The sequence below is a fragment of the Ochotona curzoniae genome, unplaced genomic scaffold (assembly GCF_017591425.1).
Source record: "Ochotona curzoniae isolate NIBS_2020 unplaced genomic scaffold, NIBS_Ocur_1.0 contig_2723, whole genome shotgun sequence".
NCBI lineage: Eukaryota > Metazoa > Chordata > Mammalia > Lagomorpha > Ochotonidae > Ochotona > Ochotona curzoniae.
In genome coordinates this window covers 21,815,950-21,834,456 of record NW_024465573.1, presented here as the reverse complement: position 1 = coordinate 21,834,456, position 18,507 = coordinate 21,815,950, and the positions used below count along the sequence as shown (strand labels likewise).

Below are 18,507 nucleotides of genomic sequence, written 5' to 3'. Positions count from 1 at the left end.
GAACGGACTGGCATGTAAAAGAAAAATCCGTTTTCTTGAGCAGCATTCTGTTTACCCCTCTCCTATCCCTAGGCATTTAACTAAGACAAAAGCAAAAAGCCACAACAAGCATCCCTTTTTCAATGGGTTTTCTAATGTGCAGCTCCACTCCAAGCCCTTAGCACCCATCCTGACCATAACATAAGCCTTTAACAGGGTGAGAACCATATAGCATGTTGTTGAAAAAGATTTTTTTAACTGTTCTTTTTTAGAAAAAAAAAACAAAGCGAAACAACAACAAAGACCATTACTCACAAAATTTGGCATCTGGTTTTTGGGACCTCCCAAGTTTCTGTTTTTGAAAAGTGTACAGTAGTGCAGTGTTCCTGATGTAACTTTATGGCTTACAATGTTGACATGTCTCAGGTTCATGTGTTTTGATTGGTGTTTTCCGTCTCAGGTAGATTGCAAAGTGTAGGCCCCCCACATTGGAAAAAAAAATAAAAAAACCAAGCAAAAACAGGAAATTATGGATTTTAGTTGTATATTGGCTTATGTATTTTTCTTAAGTATACAGTGCACTGTTTGAAATGTATTGTTGAGTATTACTTTGTACAGGTTGATCACTTTTTTTAGAGTGAAGAAAGAACAAACTTGGTTTTTTTGTGTGTTTTTTAAAGGAATATAAAATAATGAAGGATGTATAATTGATGCCAAATAAGCTTGTTCTTTAGTCACACCGGCGTCTTATTTTTCCCTTTAGGCCAGTTCTGTTTTTAAGGTGTACATGGACAATGTTACAGTGTAAGAAACTCCATATCCATATGTTCTCATTCACATTTTGTATTGGTTCATGTATACCATTTTTACAAAAAAAAAAGAAAAAAAAAGAAGTACTATAAAATATCTGTCTTCTTAATAAAAAAAATTAATGTTACAAAGTGATCCTTTATCTCTTTATGGACTTCTTATGGATACCTCGGCGTGAGAGACGAGATGGGCTTATGGTCCCGGCTTCCTCCTTAGGACCCCGTGGAGGGCTCTGGCTGTGGGAACTGGGAAGTGCTGCCAGTCAGGGGGTCTGGGCACTGCGTTCTCTTTCCTCTGCTCACCCTGATTGTCCCTGTTCTTTTCTCCCTTCTCAGCAGACAGGTGACCCAGTTGCCTTGGCCGAGTCAGGGCTCCTTCCCGTGGACTCCCCACTCTGTGCAGGTGCGTGAGCTGCGGTGGCAGGCCACCAGGACTGGCCTCTCCTGTGGATGTGTCTCCTGCCCTCACCCCCCCTTTTTCACTCACCACCCACCAACTTCCTTGTGTTGGCTGCTCCACCTGTCTCTTACTTTGGGATTTCGTGTCTTAATGGCTCATTCTCCCTTCTTCCTTCCAAGTTCTCTTTTCCTTCGGGAGCATGGAGTGCAGGCTTGGCTGCCTGCAGAGCGATGGTCTTGCTTCCTGTTCCCTAGGTGGTGCTGAGGCTGCTGGACCTGGCGGGCAGCAGGTCTGGGTCTGTTGTCACTGTCCTTGCCTTGCAGGCTGCAGTGGACATGACTACACTGAACAGTGATGGATCTTAGAGATCCCAGGGTAGCGTCCAACCAGCCCCCAAGCACCCTTTCCCCGACTCTTTGCCCTGCTGTGGTTGAGTCCCCCACCCTACTTCCTCTCTCTGTCAGGTAATGGGGAATGCTCAGCCAGAAAAACAAAGGTAAGCTCTGTCAAAAAAAAAAAAATATATCAAAAGCTATGTATTTCATTTTGTCCTTTTTTACCATGGGCTATCTCTCTACAAAAAGATGAGTTCAACTCATTAGACACATGGTGCCTGAGCACCTGCTGTCTGTCCAGCATTGTCAGGGTAGCAGAGCAGTGCCAATGGCTGGCTATCTGAGGGCTGACTGGGACATCAGTTCCACTACATGGAACGGAGAATGAGCCTCGGCCACAGGTACGTTAAAGAGAGGACAGTGGGAATTAGGTTAGTGAAGACTGCTGAGTCAAACGGTGTCACAGAGGAGCTGGGACTGCCAGCTGGATCTTCATGGGTGCTTTAGTGGAGAAGGTAGTGTGGGTCATGGGTATAGAGGGCAACAAGCCCAGCCAGGCTGCTGACGTGCAGGGGAAGAATATTAAAAGCAGTCATGTGTGTAAGGTGCGGTGAGTCTTGTGGCTGTCCTCAAAGTCTGCGCAGAGACATAGAAATTCCAGGAGCCTCTCCCAACTTGAGCCAGAGCTTGGGGAGTATTAGTGGTGCACTGACTCCTCAGACCTTCACTAAAAGACCCACAGAGGCTCCAGGTTAAGAGCACAGGGCAGAGCCAGACTCCTGGGCTTCCATCCCTACCCTACCTGTTTAAATGAATCCACCTTCTTCAGCCTCAATCTCCTGGTTTGTACATTGGTGATCACCAGAACCTTCCAGGCAAGCAAGAGAGATCTCAGTCAGTACCAGACCAGGTAAGCAAAGTAAGCCAGTTAGGCATAGTCCACTTAGATGCCAATAATGCTTATGAGAACAGACATGTGCCCGTGGCTACCAGGTCGTGCTTACTGCATGAAGGGGGCTCTTCAGGCTTCTGAGCCTGTGGACACAGCATGGCCCCACAAATCCTGCATTCGAATACTTAGTGGTCCTTCCTCTCCCTTCATTATATGGCCACAGTAAGTCATATGGCTCACAGCCTGTTTGCAGTTCCCATTCCTCTCCTCTCTGTAGCATGAGGCTCTCAATGCAGCTGAAAGTTATAGAAATGAGACCCTTCCAATCCCCACCAAAAAATAAAGACCACTCAACTGGGACAGACCTGAGGGAGCTGCTTTCCATGCTTGGTCATCTGAGCCCCTAAGGACATGCAAATGAGAAAACCCCAGAAGTAGCCCCCTGGATAATAGCTTGGTAAGTTCCCAGGAGCCTGCCTTAAGTACCAGAATGGCAGTGGTCCTATTTCCTCCATAGACTTTTCACCAAAGTTTGGGGTCAGTTAGATTCTGCAAACACATCAGTTGGACCCCCAAGGTGACATGTGGGTGTTAATTGGCATCATCTTTTACTGCACTGTCTACTTGAAGTGTGCTGCTTGTACCACTGCAGAGTCGCTCCTTAGAGAAACGTTCCTTTGATTCTGCCATCTGGAACCTGGAAGCAGCGGCACACTCTTGGTGCCACAGGTGGAAATACGGGCCTTCCAGGGAGGCATTTTCTTTTTAATTATAAAACTGTTTCTCAGACTAATGTGCTTTATTGCCAAGATGCCAAGAGTCCTGGGTCCTAAGGCCGCTTCAGAGTGGAATGTACAGTCACAGCCACATATGTAGGATGGGAATATTTGCATCCTGCCATGCTGGTATGGCCTGCCACTCTGAGGGAGGAAGAAAAGGCTCTTGGCTGTCATGCCCACGACCTTCTGGGCCAATATTGTGAAAACCAGTGGTTGGCAGAGAGTAGCTACTCAGCAAATACGGTGTGCTAAAGGGAAAGGAGCCAAGTCCCTTGGGCTACATTAGCCTCCCTTGGTAATTATTCTTCATGAAGTATCAATTCTGCATGTCAAAATGATCCACTGAAACTGCAGGATTCGGGACACCCATATCCCTTCATGGTGGGCAAAGGGCCTTGGATACATGAATAATGAGACTCTCTCAACAACCCCCCAGACCAAGATCTGAAAGCAAGAATCTGTTTGAACAGTCCTCCAGTCCTCAGCATCCAGGCTGTTGGGTACCCAAGAAATTGTTGGTGTTTGTTTTGATGGCTTATTCTCAAGTGGGTCTAAACTGTCTACTGCCCCTAGTGGTCAGTGTCAGCTCCAGCCTTACCCATTTAAAGGTGAAAAAATTCCGAGGAGAAACCTGACTTCAAGTCTGCTGCTTTTCCTCTCGCGCATGGATGCACGCCCGCCTCCCCTTTTCCTCCTTCCTAATTGTTTGAAGCCTTAAGCTGGAGAAAGTGGGGACTCCTACCGCGGGGGTAAATCAGGATTTCTTCAGCTTCCCTCCAAACGTGCCCTGGCTCAGTCATATTTCAGACGTGACCACCTTAAATCTTCCTGAAGTGCTGTCTTCCCAGGTTAATTAATCACCAGGCTTAAACTTGCTGTTACCAGCAGGAAGTCCAACCTGAAGTCAGCAATGTTACGATTGCATCTTCTAATACTGTTTATCCCGCATTAGTGTTTACTTAGGGGGAAAATTGATCCGTAATTGATATTTCAGTCTTCCAGAGCTGGTGTTGGAAGAGCCTAATACAAGCCTTTAATAGCAAGCAAATATTTAAATCCCTTAATGGCTGCTGAATATTGAAATGTGTGACTTTATTACTCTTTTTGGTTTGTTTTCTCTGTAGTTGTGTGTTTCATCGTTTAAATTTACAACAGATGCTGGCAGGCTCGAGTCTAGCTAATCCACAAAAGCTATTTGCCCAGACCCAGCAGACCTGATTAGAAAGTATTACTGTGGAAGGGAGTCTTCTGCACTAATCAGTCTCCGTTAGCTAGTGACGAAATTACTATCCATCTCTCTCTCTCTCTTTCTCTCCCTCTCTCTAGGCCTGTTTTCTCTAACCTCCTCTCCCAGAATAAAGTGATGGGGGCAGCGGTAGTGTTGCAATTAGGAGCAGGACTCCTTTACCGTTTGGACAAGGAAGGGAAAATGCCATTACTGTCACCTGAAATGGCCTCCCTGGGTCTTTGCTCCTACCTCCCTGCCAAAGCCCATTGCCGCTGCTGAACATGGCTAACATTCACAACTGTTCTTGATGGCTTGATTCTTAACGTGGCCAGAGATGTAGCCCAGGAGATGCGTAAGAGACAGTTTATGAAAAATAATAGATTTCCTTGCAGAGACACCAAGGCGTTGAAAAGGGCCTTGAGTCACGTAGACCCAGCCAGGATCACCAGTTTACTTCCTTTCTGGCTTCGATTTACAAAGGCAATTGCTTAAAAAAAAAAAAATGCAGGCCCTCTCGAATTCTCTGTGTTTTCCCGGTTGGTTTCTATCAGCACCCACAAGTCTCCGGCTATGACGACCTTTGTCTCACCACTCACCCGCAGCAGCCTTAAGATCTGAAAAGAAGCAGTGCCTACAGAGGTGGAAAGAAGAGGACGCCACTGAGTGGAGAAGAACTCCCGGGGAAGCCAGGCCAGGAGAGCTGAGTCCAGGTCCTGCAGCCTGGTTGCTCCAGAGACAGCTGGCTGGTCAGGCCGCCACCACTACCATCCCAGCACGAGGGTGGTGGGGTTCCCTCTTCCCTGTGTGGTAGCCCCAGAGGGTCAGCGCAACAAGTGATGGAGTTAGTTCCACTAGCTTCAGCTACCTAGCATTGTCAGCAGGCCCTGCTTCTCAGACCCACCCAGCCCCTTTCTTAGTTGGAAAGCTCTGGCAATGACCCTGCCTTTGGGAGATCAAGAGGCGGTGACTCCTTGGTCACAAATGTTCTGAAGGCTGCAGGAATGAAACGATAAACAGGTGTACCTCACAGTTAAAGCTTTCATGCAGTTTCAGCAAATGCTAGTCGAAAACCTCTTGTGTTTCTGCCCTACTGGGACTCCAGCTGGTCACAAGGGAATGGAAAGGGAGAGGACACGGCTGGTGGGATGGCTGGAACTCTCGCTCTTCCTCCAGTTGCAGCCGCCAACGCCCCCCAGCCGAGTGCCACCACTCCCCCACTGTTTTCACTCTCAGCTTCTCCTAAATGGAAACCATTAATCATACTAAATTGTGCAATGATTCCGTGATAGGGAGAATGCTGATGGCAAAAATCATTCTCCTTTGTTGTGCCAGGCAGGCAAAAGGCAGAAGTATTAGCTCGTTGCCCTGCCTGGCTCCTTGCAAATGCTGACCATGTGTTTGCCCACGCAGCTGCCTCTGTGCACACAGCTTATTTTAGCAGCGATGTAAGGCGTCCCAACTGTTGACAGAAGAAGATGCCCTCAGCCACCTCTTCCTTATTCCAAGGCCCGTGGGGGAGACAGGTGACTGTTGGGCACCTCTCGAAGGCTCCCCAGCCCTGAGGCCCCCAGCTCACAGAGTGAGACTCAGGCTGTGAACCCAAGGTAATCTCAGATGGGGTGTGCTGGTTAGGAAGGCTGTGCCCCACATCCTTCTGCCAGCTGGGTTCCTGGCGAAGCCAGGTGTGGTTACCAAGGAAGCTTTCTTTGCCTTTCAGAATTTGATGTCTGCTTCGCTTTCGACAAGCCTCTTTGTAAGCCACCCCTTCTGAATTAGAATCATTTTCCACAAGCTCTTAAGCTATGATTAATGCCAGGGCTGTTTTTAACAATCATCCTGCCAGTCTTAAGCTGTAGTCATTTTCAATAATTTGGAGTGCTCAGAGGCAAGCCAGGAGTTTGTTGACAACAAAACCCGTAAGAGCACAGCCAGGCAGCCACAAAAGATGGGAAAGCAAAGGGGCCATTTGGGCTTAGCCGGCTTTCTGCTCCCAGAGCTTCACCACTAAAAGTTTGATTGAACGCTCACAATGCAGCAAGGATCCAACTGTGAACATGACTCGGGGAGAGGGCTGCCAGCCTGGCTTTTTGTGTGAACAAATGAGCAGCATGTTTGGAGGGCTTCTGGTTTATTTATGGGCACGTGTGGCTCGCTCACGCCGTCCCCCAACCGGAGCTCCGTCGTTTGTCTTCCCTTTGCCAACACACAAGATCAAGAAAGAAATGCCGTCGCTTTGCTCTGGGGCTGTTTACTTCCTGTGAGTGCTGAGCAAGTCTCTCACTGGGCCCTGGGAACCCTGCCTCGTGAAGGACTCTGGCCATTTCCCCAGTCATGTGTATTAAACTAGCGCTCTCCTTTTAATCTTGGCAATTTCATGCTAGAGTATCCATCTGCTGGAGAAGCCAAAATGGAAGGAGACTGGCTCAAAATGCCCGTGATCACAGATTGACTCAGACTCAGCTTCAGATAGCACGTCTTCCTAGCTCATTACTTTCTCCTGTAGGAAGGGGTCAGCTCTGGGTGATGGGAGTTTAGCCCAATGAAGGTGGAGCGATTGAGAGATGTGCTCATCTCAATTCACCCCTGCCACCACACTAGCTATTGGGTAGAGTATGTTGCCAGCTGAGAGATGACCCACACCTGGTTATAGCTAGAAACTCTCAATGGCTAACTTACACTAAACTCCCTTTCACCAGGAATCACCCACAGGAGCCCCAGGGCAGGGCTCACCATGGCCTCAGAGGCGTCACTCCTGTTCCCACACTGTCTGAGGACTCTGGGGCGGGATGAACTACATTCATTCTAAGGATGATCTACAAGGAAATCATTACCCACTGCACATCCCACTTCCTGACAGTTCGTTGGTTTCCCCGACAACGTTCCTGGTCCCCACTGGAACATCATCCCACTTAGCTTGGCAGCTACTTTAGGACCATGAGGCTTTCTCCTCCCTCCTTCATTAGCAGCAAATGGGAATTCTGGCTGCTTACCAATTCCTGCTCACTGTCCCTAAAGGCTGTCTCAGCCCTGCCACCTGCCAGCCCCGGATCTTCTACATCTCTAACTAAAGGAATACGTCTTGCCTGGGTCCCCACTGTGAGTCCTAAAGCAAGTTCCTCCCTTGCTAGAAAGTTCGTCTTGATTGACGTTGGACTTCAAGTTAAATACGAATGCCGACAAGCTGCTATTGGCTTACCTTGGCCTTCCTTTCAGCCTCACCCTGATCCATGTCCCCCACGCCTGCCCGCTTACTTCCCAAGACTGTCCACACCTCTGTGCCTTGGAATATTCAGGGGCGCTCCTCCTCCCAGAAGGCTGATTTGGGGCATTTCCCTGCGCTTTCGCACGCCCTCACACTTACCTCAATTTGTGTCTTTATCACATATCTGAACTGTTTGTTTGCCTTTCTGTCTGCCTCAATAAAACGGTGAATTTCTTGGGAGTAGAGACAGTGTCTCATGCTGTTCTGTATCTCTGAAGCTACAAGTGTGACTGTCTGGCCCTGAGGTCAATAAATGATTGAATTACAAGAGCCTTTTCCCATCTGTGGTTGGGTTGGTCTGTGGGTGTCCAACTCTTTCCTTCAAATGGCCTGGCAATGTCTACTCTTTTTGTCTTTCTGACCAATGAGGATACAGTTTCTCCAGCTCCCTCAGTCTGCACTGTTACGATTTTGTTTTTCCTTGGTTTTGATTTCTTGCTGTCGTGGTCAACCTCGCTCTTCCCCACCTCTCCTTTTTCCTGTCTGTCTAGGCTGTCAGATCCCTTAAGGTCAATACAGACCTGTAAGCATTTCAGGGGCCTGTCAACATATTTAAGACCAGGAAAGAAATAGAGGAAGCAAAAACAAAACCAAACCTCCCCCCCCCCAAAACCAGAAGCTGCAAAATACAGAGAAGAAAACTGTCAAGTCAAGCTGATTATGCAACATCTGCCAAAACCATAACACTGTCAACCCAAACTTAACTAGCACACGGTTGGCCATCAACTAACTGTACTGACTTGTAACGTATTTGCTTATGGGACATAGGCTCTGCCAGCAGAGGTTCTCAGTTAAGTGAGGTTTCAAATAGCAGTGCCTCTGTCCTTCTCCTTTCCTCTTTCATCTCTCTGTCTCTCTCTCTCTCTCTGTCTCTCTCTCTCTCTCTGGCTGTCACTCCCTCTTGTTCTTCCTTTCACTCTCATTCTCTTCTGCACTTCCCTGACTTTTGCCCCCTAACCCTGAGCGCAGAGAGCAGGTTCTGGAGGAATCCAGCCCGGGACGACCATGCCTGCCAGGTGGGCTGACAGAAACCATGTTAAGAGGTATCGACCTCTCCCGGAAGCCTGACACTTGGCAGGAATCTGACAGAGGCTCCTGATGGCAAGCTCAGCTGCCCCAGGTGTGCAGCGAACACTTTAAAGTCTCATTAGCCACGCAGTCTCTCCCAAGCTCGGCCTCAGCAGTCTGTAGCGATATCTGACCCGCATGCCCTGGTCTGCAGATTGTCAGGGCGGACACCTGGGCTTCGCAGTGGGCGGGGGTGGGGCGGGGGTTCTGGGTCCTGATGCTGTTTTCTGGCTCTAAGGTTTTGTTTTGGTGTGTGGGAGGAGGGTAGGCTGACTGTGATGAGCCCGACTCCAGGAGCCTGTATTCATGAGCAGTGTTTCCAGCTGTGCCTCTGATTCAGCCAGTGACCTTGGGCAAATCGCTTCCTCCCTGGGCCCAGCTCTCCAGCTATAAAGAGTCTCAATCCCAAATTGTCTCCAGTTATTTGTTTGTAAAGTATTTTTGACATCTCCGATCCAAGGTACAGTACAAAGAAAAAATAAAGAAACCCTGCTGTTTTGATGGTGCATTTAAAGCCCTCCTCCCAACCCCCCGCTACAGTGAAGGTGTGCTTCTGAGTTGAACACGAAAAAGCTGTAATAATTGACAGGTAATTCCACTGTTACTTTACGGAGTCCTCCATCCTGGGATCACCACCGTTTTTACCCTTTCGCTTTAAAATAAATAAATAAATAAAGGCTCTTTTGTGAAGACTGGCTCTCATTTAGTAAATAATTCTGACTCGTGTAATTACTTCTGTGACTTTTCATAACAACCCAAGTCTGCGGAAAGCGCTTCGCCCCCACCCAGCACTGTCCTCATTCTCGGGTGCTCCCTAAAGTAATTGTGCAATTAGGAAGAAGTGGCTGGAGCATGGCGCTGCTCTATATTTTAAGTTGGGCGTCTGGCTTTGACTCTTGGCTCGCTGGAGTGGGTGAGCCAGCCCGTTATTAAAAAAACAATTATGCTGTTAAAAAATCAGGAGCTCCACAAGTGAAGAGCATCGATTGGTGAGAGCTGGTCAGTTATCACCAGAAGGTCCTGACAACACACTAATAGGTTTTTCTGAAGATCCAATCAAATTTTCTAGGCAGAGGCTTGAGGTGTTCCACATGGGATAATGCTTGTCCTGGGCGGTATTGATTTCAGTGTGTGGCTTCTCCTCGCGCCCCTCTTGCTGCTTCGCACCCTGCGAGGCGGCTACTTTCTTTCTGTTTAGTAATAAAGACTTGAGTTTCATATTCCGTGTTAAGCATTCCATGGGGGAGGGGAGGTCCACCAAAGCTGCTGCTGCCCTTGACCGTGAGCCTCTTTTGTTCCTTCATCCTGTAAAGTCAGGAGCCAGAATAGCTGCTGCTGTGCTGCTGCTCCCTGACCTTGTGGATTTGATTCTCTGTGCTGCTTCCAGCCCAGCTGGCAGCCCTTCTTAGGAGAGAGGGATGGGAACACCTGCCAGGAAGGAGGGAAAGTAGCAGCTGGAAGTCAGATTCTCCAGTCCCCCTGCCCTCTGTCCAGGCCAGGTGGATTCTATAAGACAAGGAGAGGGTGTGTGTGTGTGTGTGTGTGTGTGTGTGTGTGTGTGTGTGTGTGTGTGTGTGTGTGTGTGTGTGTGTGTGTGTGTGTGTGTGTGTGTGTGTGTGTGTGTGTGTGTGTGTGTGTGTGTGTGTGTGTGTGTGTGTGTGTGTGTGTGTGTGTGTGTGTGTGTGTGTGTGTGTGTGTGTGTGTGTGTGTGTGTGTGTGTGTGTGTGTGTGTGTGTGTGTGTGTGTGTGTGTGTGTGTGTGTGTGTGTGTGTGTGTTGGGAGGGACACAGGGCCACCACACATGGTTGTGCCGATCTCCGCTTTAACCAGGTGTCAAGTCAACAGGTGTACAGGTACAAAGATCTGGCCCAACCAGAAAGCCAGCCAAGCTTTGAGTTGGTCCTGAGTTGCAGCTCAGTGTGATAGAAGAAATGCCTCTCTCATCAACACAAAGACACAGGGCCCCTGCGTGACCTGGGGAGGGGCAGCGGAAATTCAGTCCCTAGGCAGCCAGAGTCACTGCCCTCCCATGCACCTGCTGTGTCTGGGTCCTGGCCACTCTCCACGAGCATCCTGGGAGAGGATAAGGCACTTCATGCAGTCCTCACATTCAGGAACAGCACGGGGGCTTTTCAGTCCTTCTCTTCCCTCCTGCCGCTTCATTTCCCTGCATATCCTGCACTGCCTGAGCCCCCTCTGTGGGGTCTTCTCCCTGCACACACCCTGCACTGCCTAAGCCCCCTCTGCCGGGGTCTTCTCCCTGCACATCCTGAGCCATGCTCTGCTGGGGTCCTCTTTCTGGCTCTCTCTGCCAAAGCTTAGGAAGAACACACAATCTCTGACATTAGTAGGCCTAGCTTCAAATCCCAACTCTTCCCTTAAGAAAATTTGACTTGGGACAAATGTTGGAGCCTATTTCTTCATCCCTTGAAACATTCACCTCACACTGGGTTGATGTGCTGGACTGATCATTGTCAATCTCGGGCTCAGCAGCGCTTCCAGGACCCTTCTGGATGTTTCTAAGCAAACTTGGGCCCAGTTAGCATGAGGCTGCATCTCACAGTGTCTCCCCACTTACTCCAAGTGTGGGCTTTGTCTCCACAACCAGGCCATCAGTAGTCACCTTGAGCAACAGGCTTACATCTCACTGGTCTCAGGTCCCGCACCGCTGGCTGAGACGCTGAGAGCTGAGCGGCCACCTCGTACCACCTCGGCTTCCCTGACTATTTACTGCCATGTAATTTCTAGTCTGTAGCACTCCCCACCCAGGAAGAGACTTAAACAGAATCTGTTACTTTGCTTTAACTCATCCGATCATAGAGTGTCAGATGTGCAGAGCATCCCAGAACTCATGTGGTGGTCCCCTCATTTGGCATAGTTCAGTGACAAGTTGCCTCATGGAGGCAATACCAGCCTCTCCCAATTGGGGTAATGACTCAAGTTAACTAGATAGGTGTACCATGTGCTCAGTAGGCAGCAAGGCTGCCATGACCCTCCAATGCCTGGAGTGCACCAAAATGCAGATAGCAGGCCCTGCCCAGCCTGACAGAGCAGCCTGGTCAGCTGCATTCTCTCCAGGTGCCCCCTGGCGAGTCCCTGAATGCTGTAGTGTGAAAAGCACTTGTCCGGCTCAGGGCTTTTGGATCCAGACTTCACTCCTCCCTTTGCAGAGCAGGAAGAGCAGGGCTAGCCTCACCCAGCTCACATGAGCGCCCTCGTGGGGATGGGTGGTATGTCTGGCACATAGTAGTCACTTGGGAAATGTGAGCTGAGCGTGAATAGCTGTTTGTCTTGGGTGTGTGAGAAGCTGCTGAAGGCGGTGTAACATATATCATCTTTTTCAGGAAAGATACATCCTCCAGGGGCATGAATGTACAATATTCTCTACTGTGTGTGCAGGGAAGACACCCAGGAGGCTTCTAGAGGCCACACCTTTTGGAGATGAGGGTCGTGATGCGACAGCCAGTTCCATCCACCACCGTGTGCTGCTTGCATGGTTGTGACTGACTAGAACGGAGAGGCTCAGTTATTCAACAGCCATTTGGAGCTCTGCTCTCCTCCATACGGCAGCTAGGCATGGAGAATACACAAAGTGTCAAGTTACACAAGTTCCTGGGGGTGGATCGCATATCTCACATGCTCCCTGATGCGTCCCACTGCCTTGCAACTTGGCCTCATACTCACAACCCCGAGCAGAAAGGAAGTGCCCTGTTCCAGGCTGGGTCTGAGTCCTCCCTGCTCATTGGGGATCCTCCAGCTTGTCGCTGTCTTCCACTGCTGCCACCAAGAAGGCTGAATGTCCCCACGGGGCGGTACAGTAGTGTCCTGGATCTCTGAGTAGCAAGGTGGAGCAGGGGGATCTGGAGCGCTAGGGAGAGACAGGAGAGGTGCAACTAGTGTTTGCATCGCCTAGCCCCCACCCCTTGGCTGGCCGAGGCCCCACCCCCAGGAAGGCCAGCAGGGCAGAGCCAGTGGAAGAGCAGCACCAGAGAAAACTCTGGAGGGTTCCTGACAAAGCCTCTGTTAGAGGAGCCTTGTCTAATCTTCAGCTTGGGGCTTTTGGAAGGGTCTCAGTTGAAAGAGGGGTTGAAACCAGGGAAAATACACAACATGTGGGAGGGCCAAGGAGTGTGTGTGTGTGTGTGTGTGAGAGAGAGAGAGAGAGAGAGATGTGGCTACCCAACAGACCAACAAGGCAGGAATTTCAAGAGGAACCAAGGGAAGAATAGGCACATGGGCTGGGTGACATATGGCAAATGGAAACTCTTAAACAAGACAGTGAGCGGCTTTGGACTTGACCTTCTTGCTCTGTACAATCGGTACAATGCACCTACGCTTCAAGGAACTGCGAGCATGGGAGGAAGCAACCTGTGTAGGCGGTGGTGCTGATGCATGGAGATGCAGTCCTTTCTCTGTGTCTGTTTCCATGTGCGGGGCACTGGCGTCCTGTACCAGTCTCCCACTCTGCTGCTCTGTTGAGGAAGAGACCAGGTCTGTAAGGAGAGACCCGGCATGCCTTTGCAAAGGAACAACACCCAGTACCTACTGGGCATATGCTTGGTGTTGCCAAGTGGGAACTCATGACCACCCCGTGGGATAGAAACTCAACCCATTTCACAGATTTGGAGATGTGGAGCAGGCAAGGGATTGCTTCAAGATCACAGGGCAGGTAATGGCAGGGTCGGATTCAAAGACGAACACTGACTGTGGCTTCCTCACCCCACATCCCTGTGTTCTCTCATCTGTCACTTTGACAGCAACAGGGATCTGAGCAGAAGGAGCAGCACCTGCCGATATAGAGGAGGGGGCGGGAGAGGTGGGCCTTGCTGTGGAGGCCGAGGTGACCTACCAAGTCCAACCCTCACCCCTCCCTGAACTGGGGAGGGTGCAGGCTCTCTGATCACCTCCACCAGCCTCCCAGAGACCCCCAGCAACCCCTCCCCATGTAGCCCCTCGGGAGCTCTTCTGGAAGGCCAGCCCCCCTGGGCTTGGGGGCAGGCAGGTGGGAAGGCTCGCCCAGCTCCTGCCACTCTCTGCAGTCAACCAGAAAGTCAGAAAATGTGCTCAGCGACCAGTGAAGCAGATGGCTGAGAATATCATGTGTATACAATATTTATGAAATGGGAGCTGAGCAGAGCTGTAGCTGAGGCTCTGTCCCAAGCAGCGCAATTCAGCCCTGTGTGATGAACAAGATTGTAATTGGGGTAGTTCCAATTTACTAACCATTTGCAAAAGATTACATACCTCTCTCATATTATCCTCTCCTAATCTTACTTTAATGAACACTACTCTATCTGGATGTATAATTTCAGGGTGGGGGCTGGTGGGGGGGAGAACAATTTCTAGCCTAGAAGGCAAAGCTGTAGCTAATACATTAACATTCAAATTAGAGAGAGGGAGAGTAATTGTGAGATCTATAGCTAAAGTAATTTAAAGCCTACCACCCCTCGCACGCAGCAAAGACAGATGTACGGTGGAGGCAGCTCCTATGACAAGCAGCCACCTCACAGTGGAGGCGAGGGCTTTCCCTTTGAGATAGCAGCTTCACCTGGCGCCGCCCCCATCACCAGCAGAGGGGCCTCTCTGTGGGAATGTGCTTCTCAGCTGGTCTTCATGGACGGTAGTAGGCCGTGCTTCTGCTTGGAAGGAAGCAAGTCAGATTAATAGGAGAACTTCCAGGAAGCCATGGCTGTTGGTAAGCTCTACTTTCCTAAAAGCGTGAGGCTAAGATGGATGTAGAGGAGCGAGTGAGTTACCCTAGCCCAACCTTGGGGTTGTACCATCTGTCAAAGGAGCGTGGGTGCAATGCTAATGCATCCTGATCCATACATTTGTTCATTCAGCAACTTTTATGGGAACCCGCTATGTGATCAGCATGCTTGGAAATGTCGGCGAGACAAACCAAACGCTTTCCAAGAAATCTTTTGCACTCAGGACACACATGGTTCCAAGGGGCAAGAGAAGCAAGTAAGCAGACGTTACATTAGAAGGTGGATAGCACAGAGTTCCTGCATCTGGAGAGTCCCTGATGAGCTGGGCTGCTTTGGCTCCCAGGGTGACCCAGTTGACTTGCCATCACCTGGACTGGGAGGATTGCGTTCCTGCCTGGGGTGGACACACCCGAGTGAGGCATGGCCTGCATATGATAATTGTGGGTGGCCAGGAGAGACTCCCCTCTGCCATGAGCAACACCCCATCATCAGCTCCAGAGCAAGGAGCACAGGCAGCAGTGCCCAGAGTTGCCGCTGGCTAGCAGAAGCAGGAAGCCCTCCTGGTGGGCTTGAGGGACAGGGAGAAGCTCGTAGAGGAGATGAGAGAGCAGGGCTGGTGAATAGCACCACTTCCAGAACTGCTCTTGCCTCTCCGCTGCAGCACAGGGGAACTACATGGCCCAGGCACCTGCTGAGTCCCCACCAGGAGGCTAAGGCTAGGAGATGCACATGAAGGACAGTCCAGGGCTCTCTGTTGGGCACATAACCTCTGCTGCCTGCTGTTACACAGGAGAGGGTTGCAGTAGCCTGAATTGTCTGTCGCTAGACGTTGGCTAAAAACCTGTGGGCCCCCGACCCTTCCCTCTGCTAGGAGCAGCAGGGAACAGCCATGGCCAGAGCCCTCTCCTAGTGCCTTGTCTTGCTTCTGTCTCCTCCCCTTCCACTCTCACTTAATTGCCTGTCAGAACTGTTTGTTCTGGGGGTGGAGGCAGAAAACTGATTTGGATCCAGGAGTTGTGTTCCAAGATCTTGTTGATCGGACCTGCCCACCTATACGTGCACATGTTCTCACGCCCCTCAGCCCGTCACTTGTTTGCTATTTGATTGCTCTACGGCCTGCACATTCTTGCTCTCCTGAGTGAACGGGCACCATACAGACAGCAGGGGAGCCGTCTGTCTTTCCAAGGAGGGCCGTGCCACAGTCACAGTCTGATGCCCAGGCGGGCAGAGAGGGGACAGGGAAGCGGGTCTTTCACCTCTGGCTCTCTTTGCTCTCCCTCCTCCACCCCAGGCATTTGGTAGCATTTTCATAGGGCCAGTCTGAACGCGTTTTGAGCTTAATAGGAAAAAAAAGGTACTGCTTGTTCCCCTCAACCCTAATGCAGCAAGAGATGTTTTAATAAGTTTTATCTATTTTTACTTCTCTGAAAGGCACAGAGAAAAACATAGAGAAAGATATCTTTCATCTACTGGTTCACATTGCAGATGTCCCACACGTTCACATTCAACAGCCAGGGGGCTGGGCCAAGGAGAAGCCAGGAGCCAGGAACTCTACCAGGCCTTCCTCATGGGTGGGTGGCACAGGAACTAGGGACTCCATCCAGGCCTCCCATGCGGCACGTGTCTGAACACCACCTGCTACCTCTCAGGGTGAGCACTAGCAGGACGCTGGAGTGAAAGTAGAGCTGGGACTCGGACACAGAGGCTCTCTGCTATGGACCGTGGGTATCCCAAGCAGCTTCCTAGTCACTACAATAGCCCAAGCCCTGCCCCCAGGGACAGCCTTTGGTATTAAGCATCACTGCGACTAGATGTTGGTGCTTCCCTCAGGACCATCCGTGGATGCTCTGTCCCAAAAGTGATGGCGTTCGAGACGGAGCCTTTGGGGTGATTGAGTTTGGTTTCAGAGGCAGCCCCTTGTGAGGGCATCAGAATGCACCAGAGGAAGAACAAGAGTACAGGTGTCTCTAGGCAGGGCTCTCACTAGACACCAAACTGCTGGCACCACAGTGATGGACCCAGGCCTCCAGCACGGCGAAAAAAGCCCACACCCGTTGTTCCAGGAGCCCGGATTCTACAGTTATTAAATGATCCCACACTGGATAGAAGATAAGCAGCAATGGTGGGCTGGAGCCCCTTCTGGTACCAGCCGCCACCTGGCAGTCTGCCCCTCCATTCTTTTTCTAGCTGCTGCAGGTTTTTCCTTGGGCAGGTGTGCTGCTGTGTCAGCATCTGGGGGAGGCAAATCCATGCCAAATAAAACAAGAAAGAGGGAGCGATGGAGGAGGGAGGAAGGGAGAGGCTTCCCCAGGCTGTGTCACCCAGTCACTGTCCGACAGTTCCTGGTGAAACTGGAGCCTTACTACAGCCTCTCAGAGCTGCCATGAGATGCCCAGCCACCCACCCCGCAGTCAGGGCCAAATAGAAACCCCAGCCGGCCCAGACCATCTCCATGAGGCAATTGATATAGAAGGAGGCCAGGTTCTAGGCCTGGAGTAATAGCTAAATTGGCCAATCTCCCCGCTTCAAGTGCCAGGCTCCCATAAGGGAACCGATTTGTCTCCTGGATGCTCCACTTCTCATCCAGCTCCCTGCTTTTGGCCTGGGAAAGCAGCTGAGGTTGGGTCAATGTCTTGGGATCCTACACTCAGGTGGAAGACCTGCAAGAAGCTCCTAGCTCCTGGGTTTGGGTCGGCTCAGCTCCGGCCATTGCAGCTATTTGGGGAGTGAACCAGCAGGTGGAAGATCTCTTTCTGTCTCTCCTTCTCCCTGTAAATTGGCCTTTTCAATAATAATAATAATAATAATAATAATAAGGAATAATAAATCTTTAAAAAGAAGAAGAAGGCTGGGTTCTAATAGATCTGGGGATCTGGGGCAGAATTCTAGAAAAGGTTTATATGACACAGGAAATAAAAAGGCCTGCCTTTATGTGTCCTGCTGCGTGTCTACTGCTTCTTGTCTCTTTGTGCAAGTCGCAGCTCCTGAAGCGGCAGCAGTGGCCTTGGCAGCGGCAGTGGTGCTGCTGGCAGTGGTGATGATGGCAGCCAGGAGCAGCAGTGGCAGGCAATGCATGGAGCATTTAGGAAGAGTGTTCCAGCCCGCTGCCTCCTATGACCCGCCCACTTCTCACAGGTGCAGCTTGCTATTGTTACCATGAACAGAGAAGGACCCTCTGTGCTCCAAACAACAAGCCGTGGTGGGTGGGTGGGTGGAGGCTTACACCTGTGGTTGCCTCCATCACAGCTGGGGGCTGTGATGGCTTCGCACTCCTACTGGAACAGAGAAAGGGTTTGCGCAGGTGGGCAGTTAGTCTTCCTGCTCCAGCAGCCTCATCACCTGGAGGGCTGCTCTCATGTCAGAGGAGGTGGGTCAACCGTGGACCTGGTTCCATGCCACTACTGGGGTGCTCCAGCTCATAGGGCCCTGAGCAGGAGGCCTGGTGCCACCATTACCAGTCCATGCAGGGATGGCAGCCTCTCCTCACTCCCTGAGTTTAATGGCCTGTGCCACCACACTTCCAGGAAGCATGCGATCCTGTGGCAGCAACTCTGCAAGCCTGAGAGAGGAGCAAAAGGAATATTTGATCACAGGTGGCTGCTGTCAGCGCCACCGCTGTCTCTGAAGTCCTGATGCCGGGAGCTTCCGGTCCGCTGGGAGTCCCCGGAGGCCTCTGCGCACAGCTGCAGCCCCAGCCCAGGGTTCTGCAGTGGGGGTGCTGGCCGTGCTTCCCAGAACACCCCCCGGCCTTCCCTCCACCTCTGCTAGGCAGAGAAGTGTGCCAGACACAGAGCATGGCTCGTGAGGCCAGCAGTACTCCATCCTGGTTCAGCTTTGGTGACTGCCTTTGGCGATGTCACAGACTGACCTTCCGGGCCCTCCTGTTGGGACTACAACACCCTCTGCGGAAATCAGGGATGCAAGGTGAAATCCCTTGTGCAGGGGGAGGGCCTGGGCACGTGTCAGGCTGGCAGGAGGGAATGCAATCCCAGATGCAATTCAGTCAGGGCAGGCCGCCCTCAAGGAGCAGACACACGCTCCCTC

General features: G+C 50.8%; 1 protein-coding gene across 1 annotated transcript in view; it reads left to right on the top strand.

The window, feature by feature from the left end:
• CADM1 (cell adhesion molecule 1) overlaps nucleotides 1–4,925 on the top strand; it is a 342,534-nt gene extending 337,609 nt beyond the window's left edge. Inside the window, exon 9 of the mRNA XM_040976982.1 lies at nucleotides 4,521–4,925. Coding sequence (XP_040832916.1) covers nucleotides 4,521–4,558 — 38 coding nt within the window. The 3' untranslated portion in view covers nucleotides 4,559–4,925. The remainder of the gene's footprint in view (nucleotides 1–4,520) is intronic.
• The last annotated feature ends 13,582 nt before the right edge of the window (nucleotides 4,926–18,507 follow it).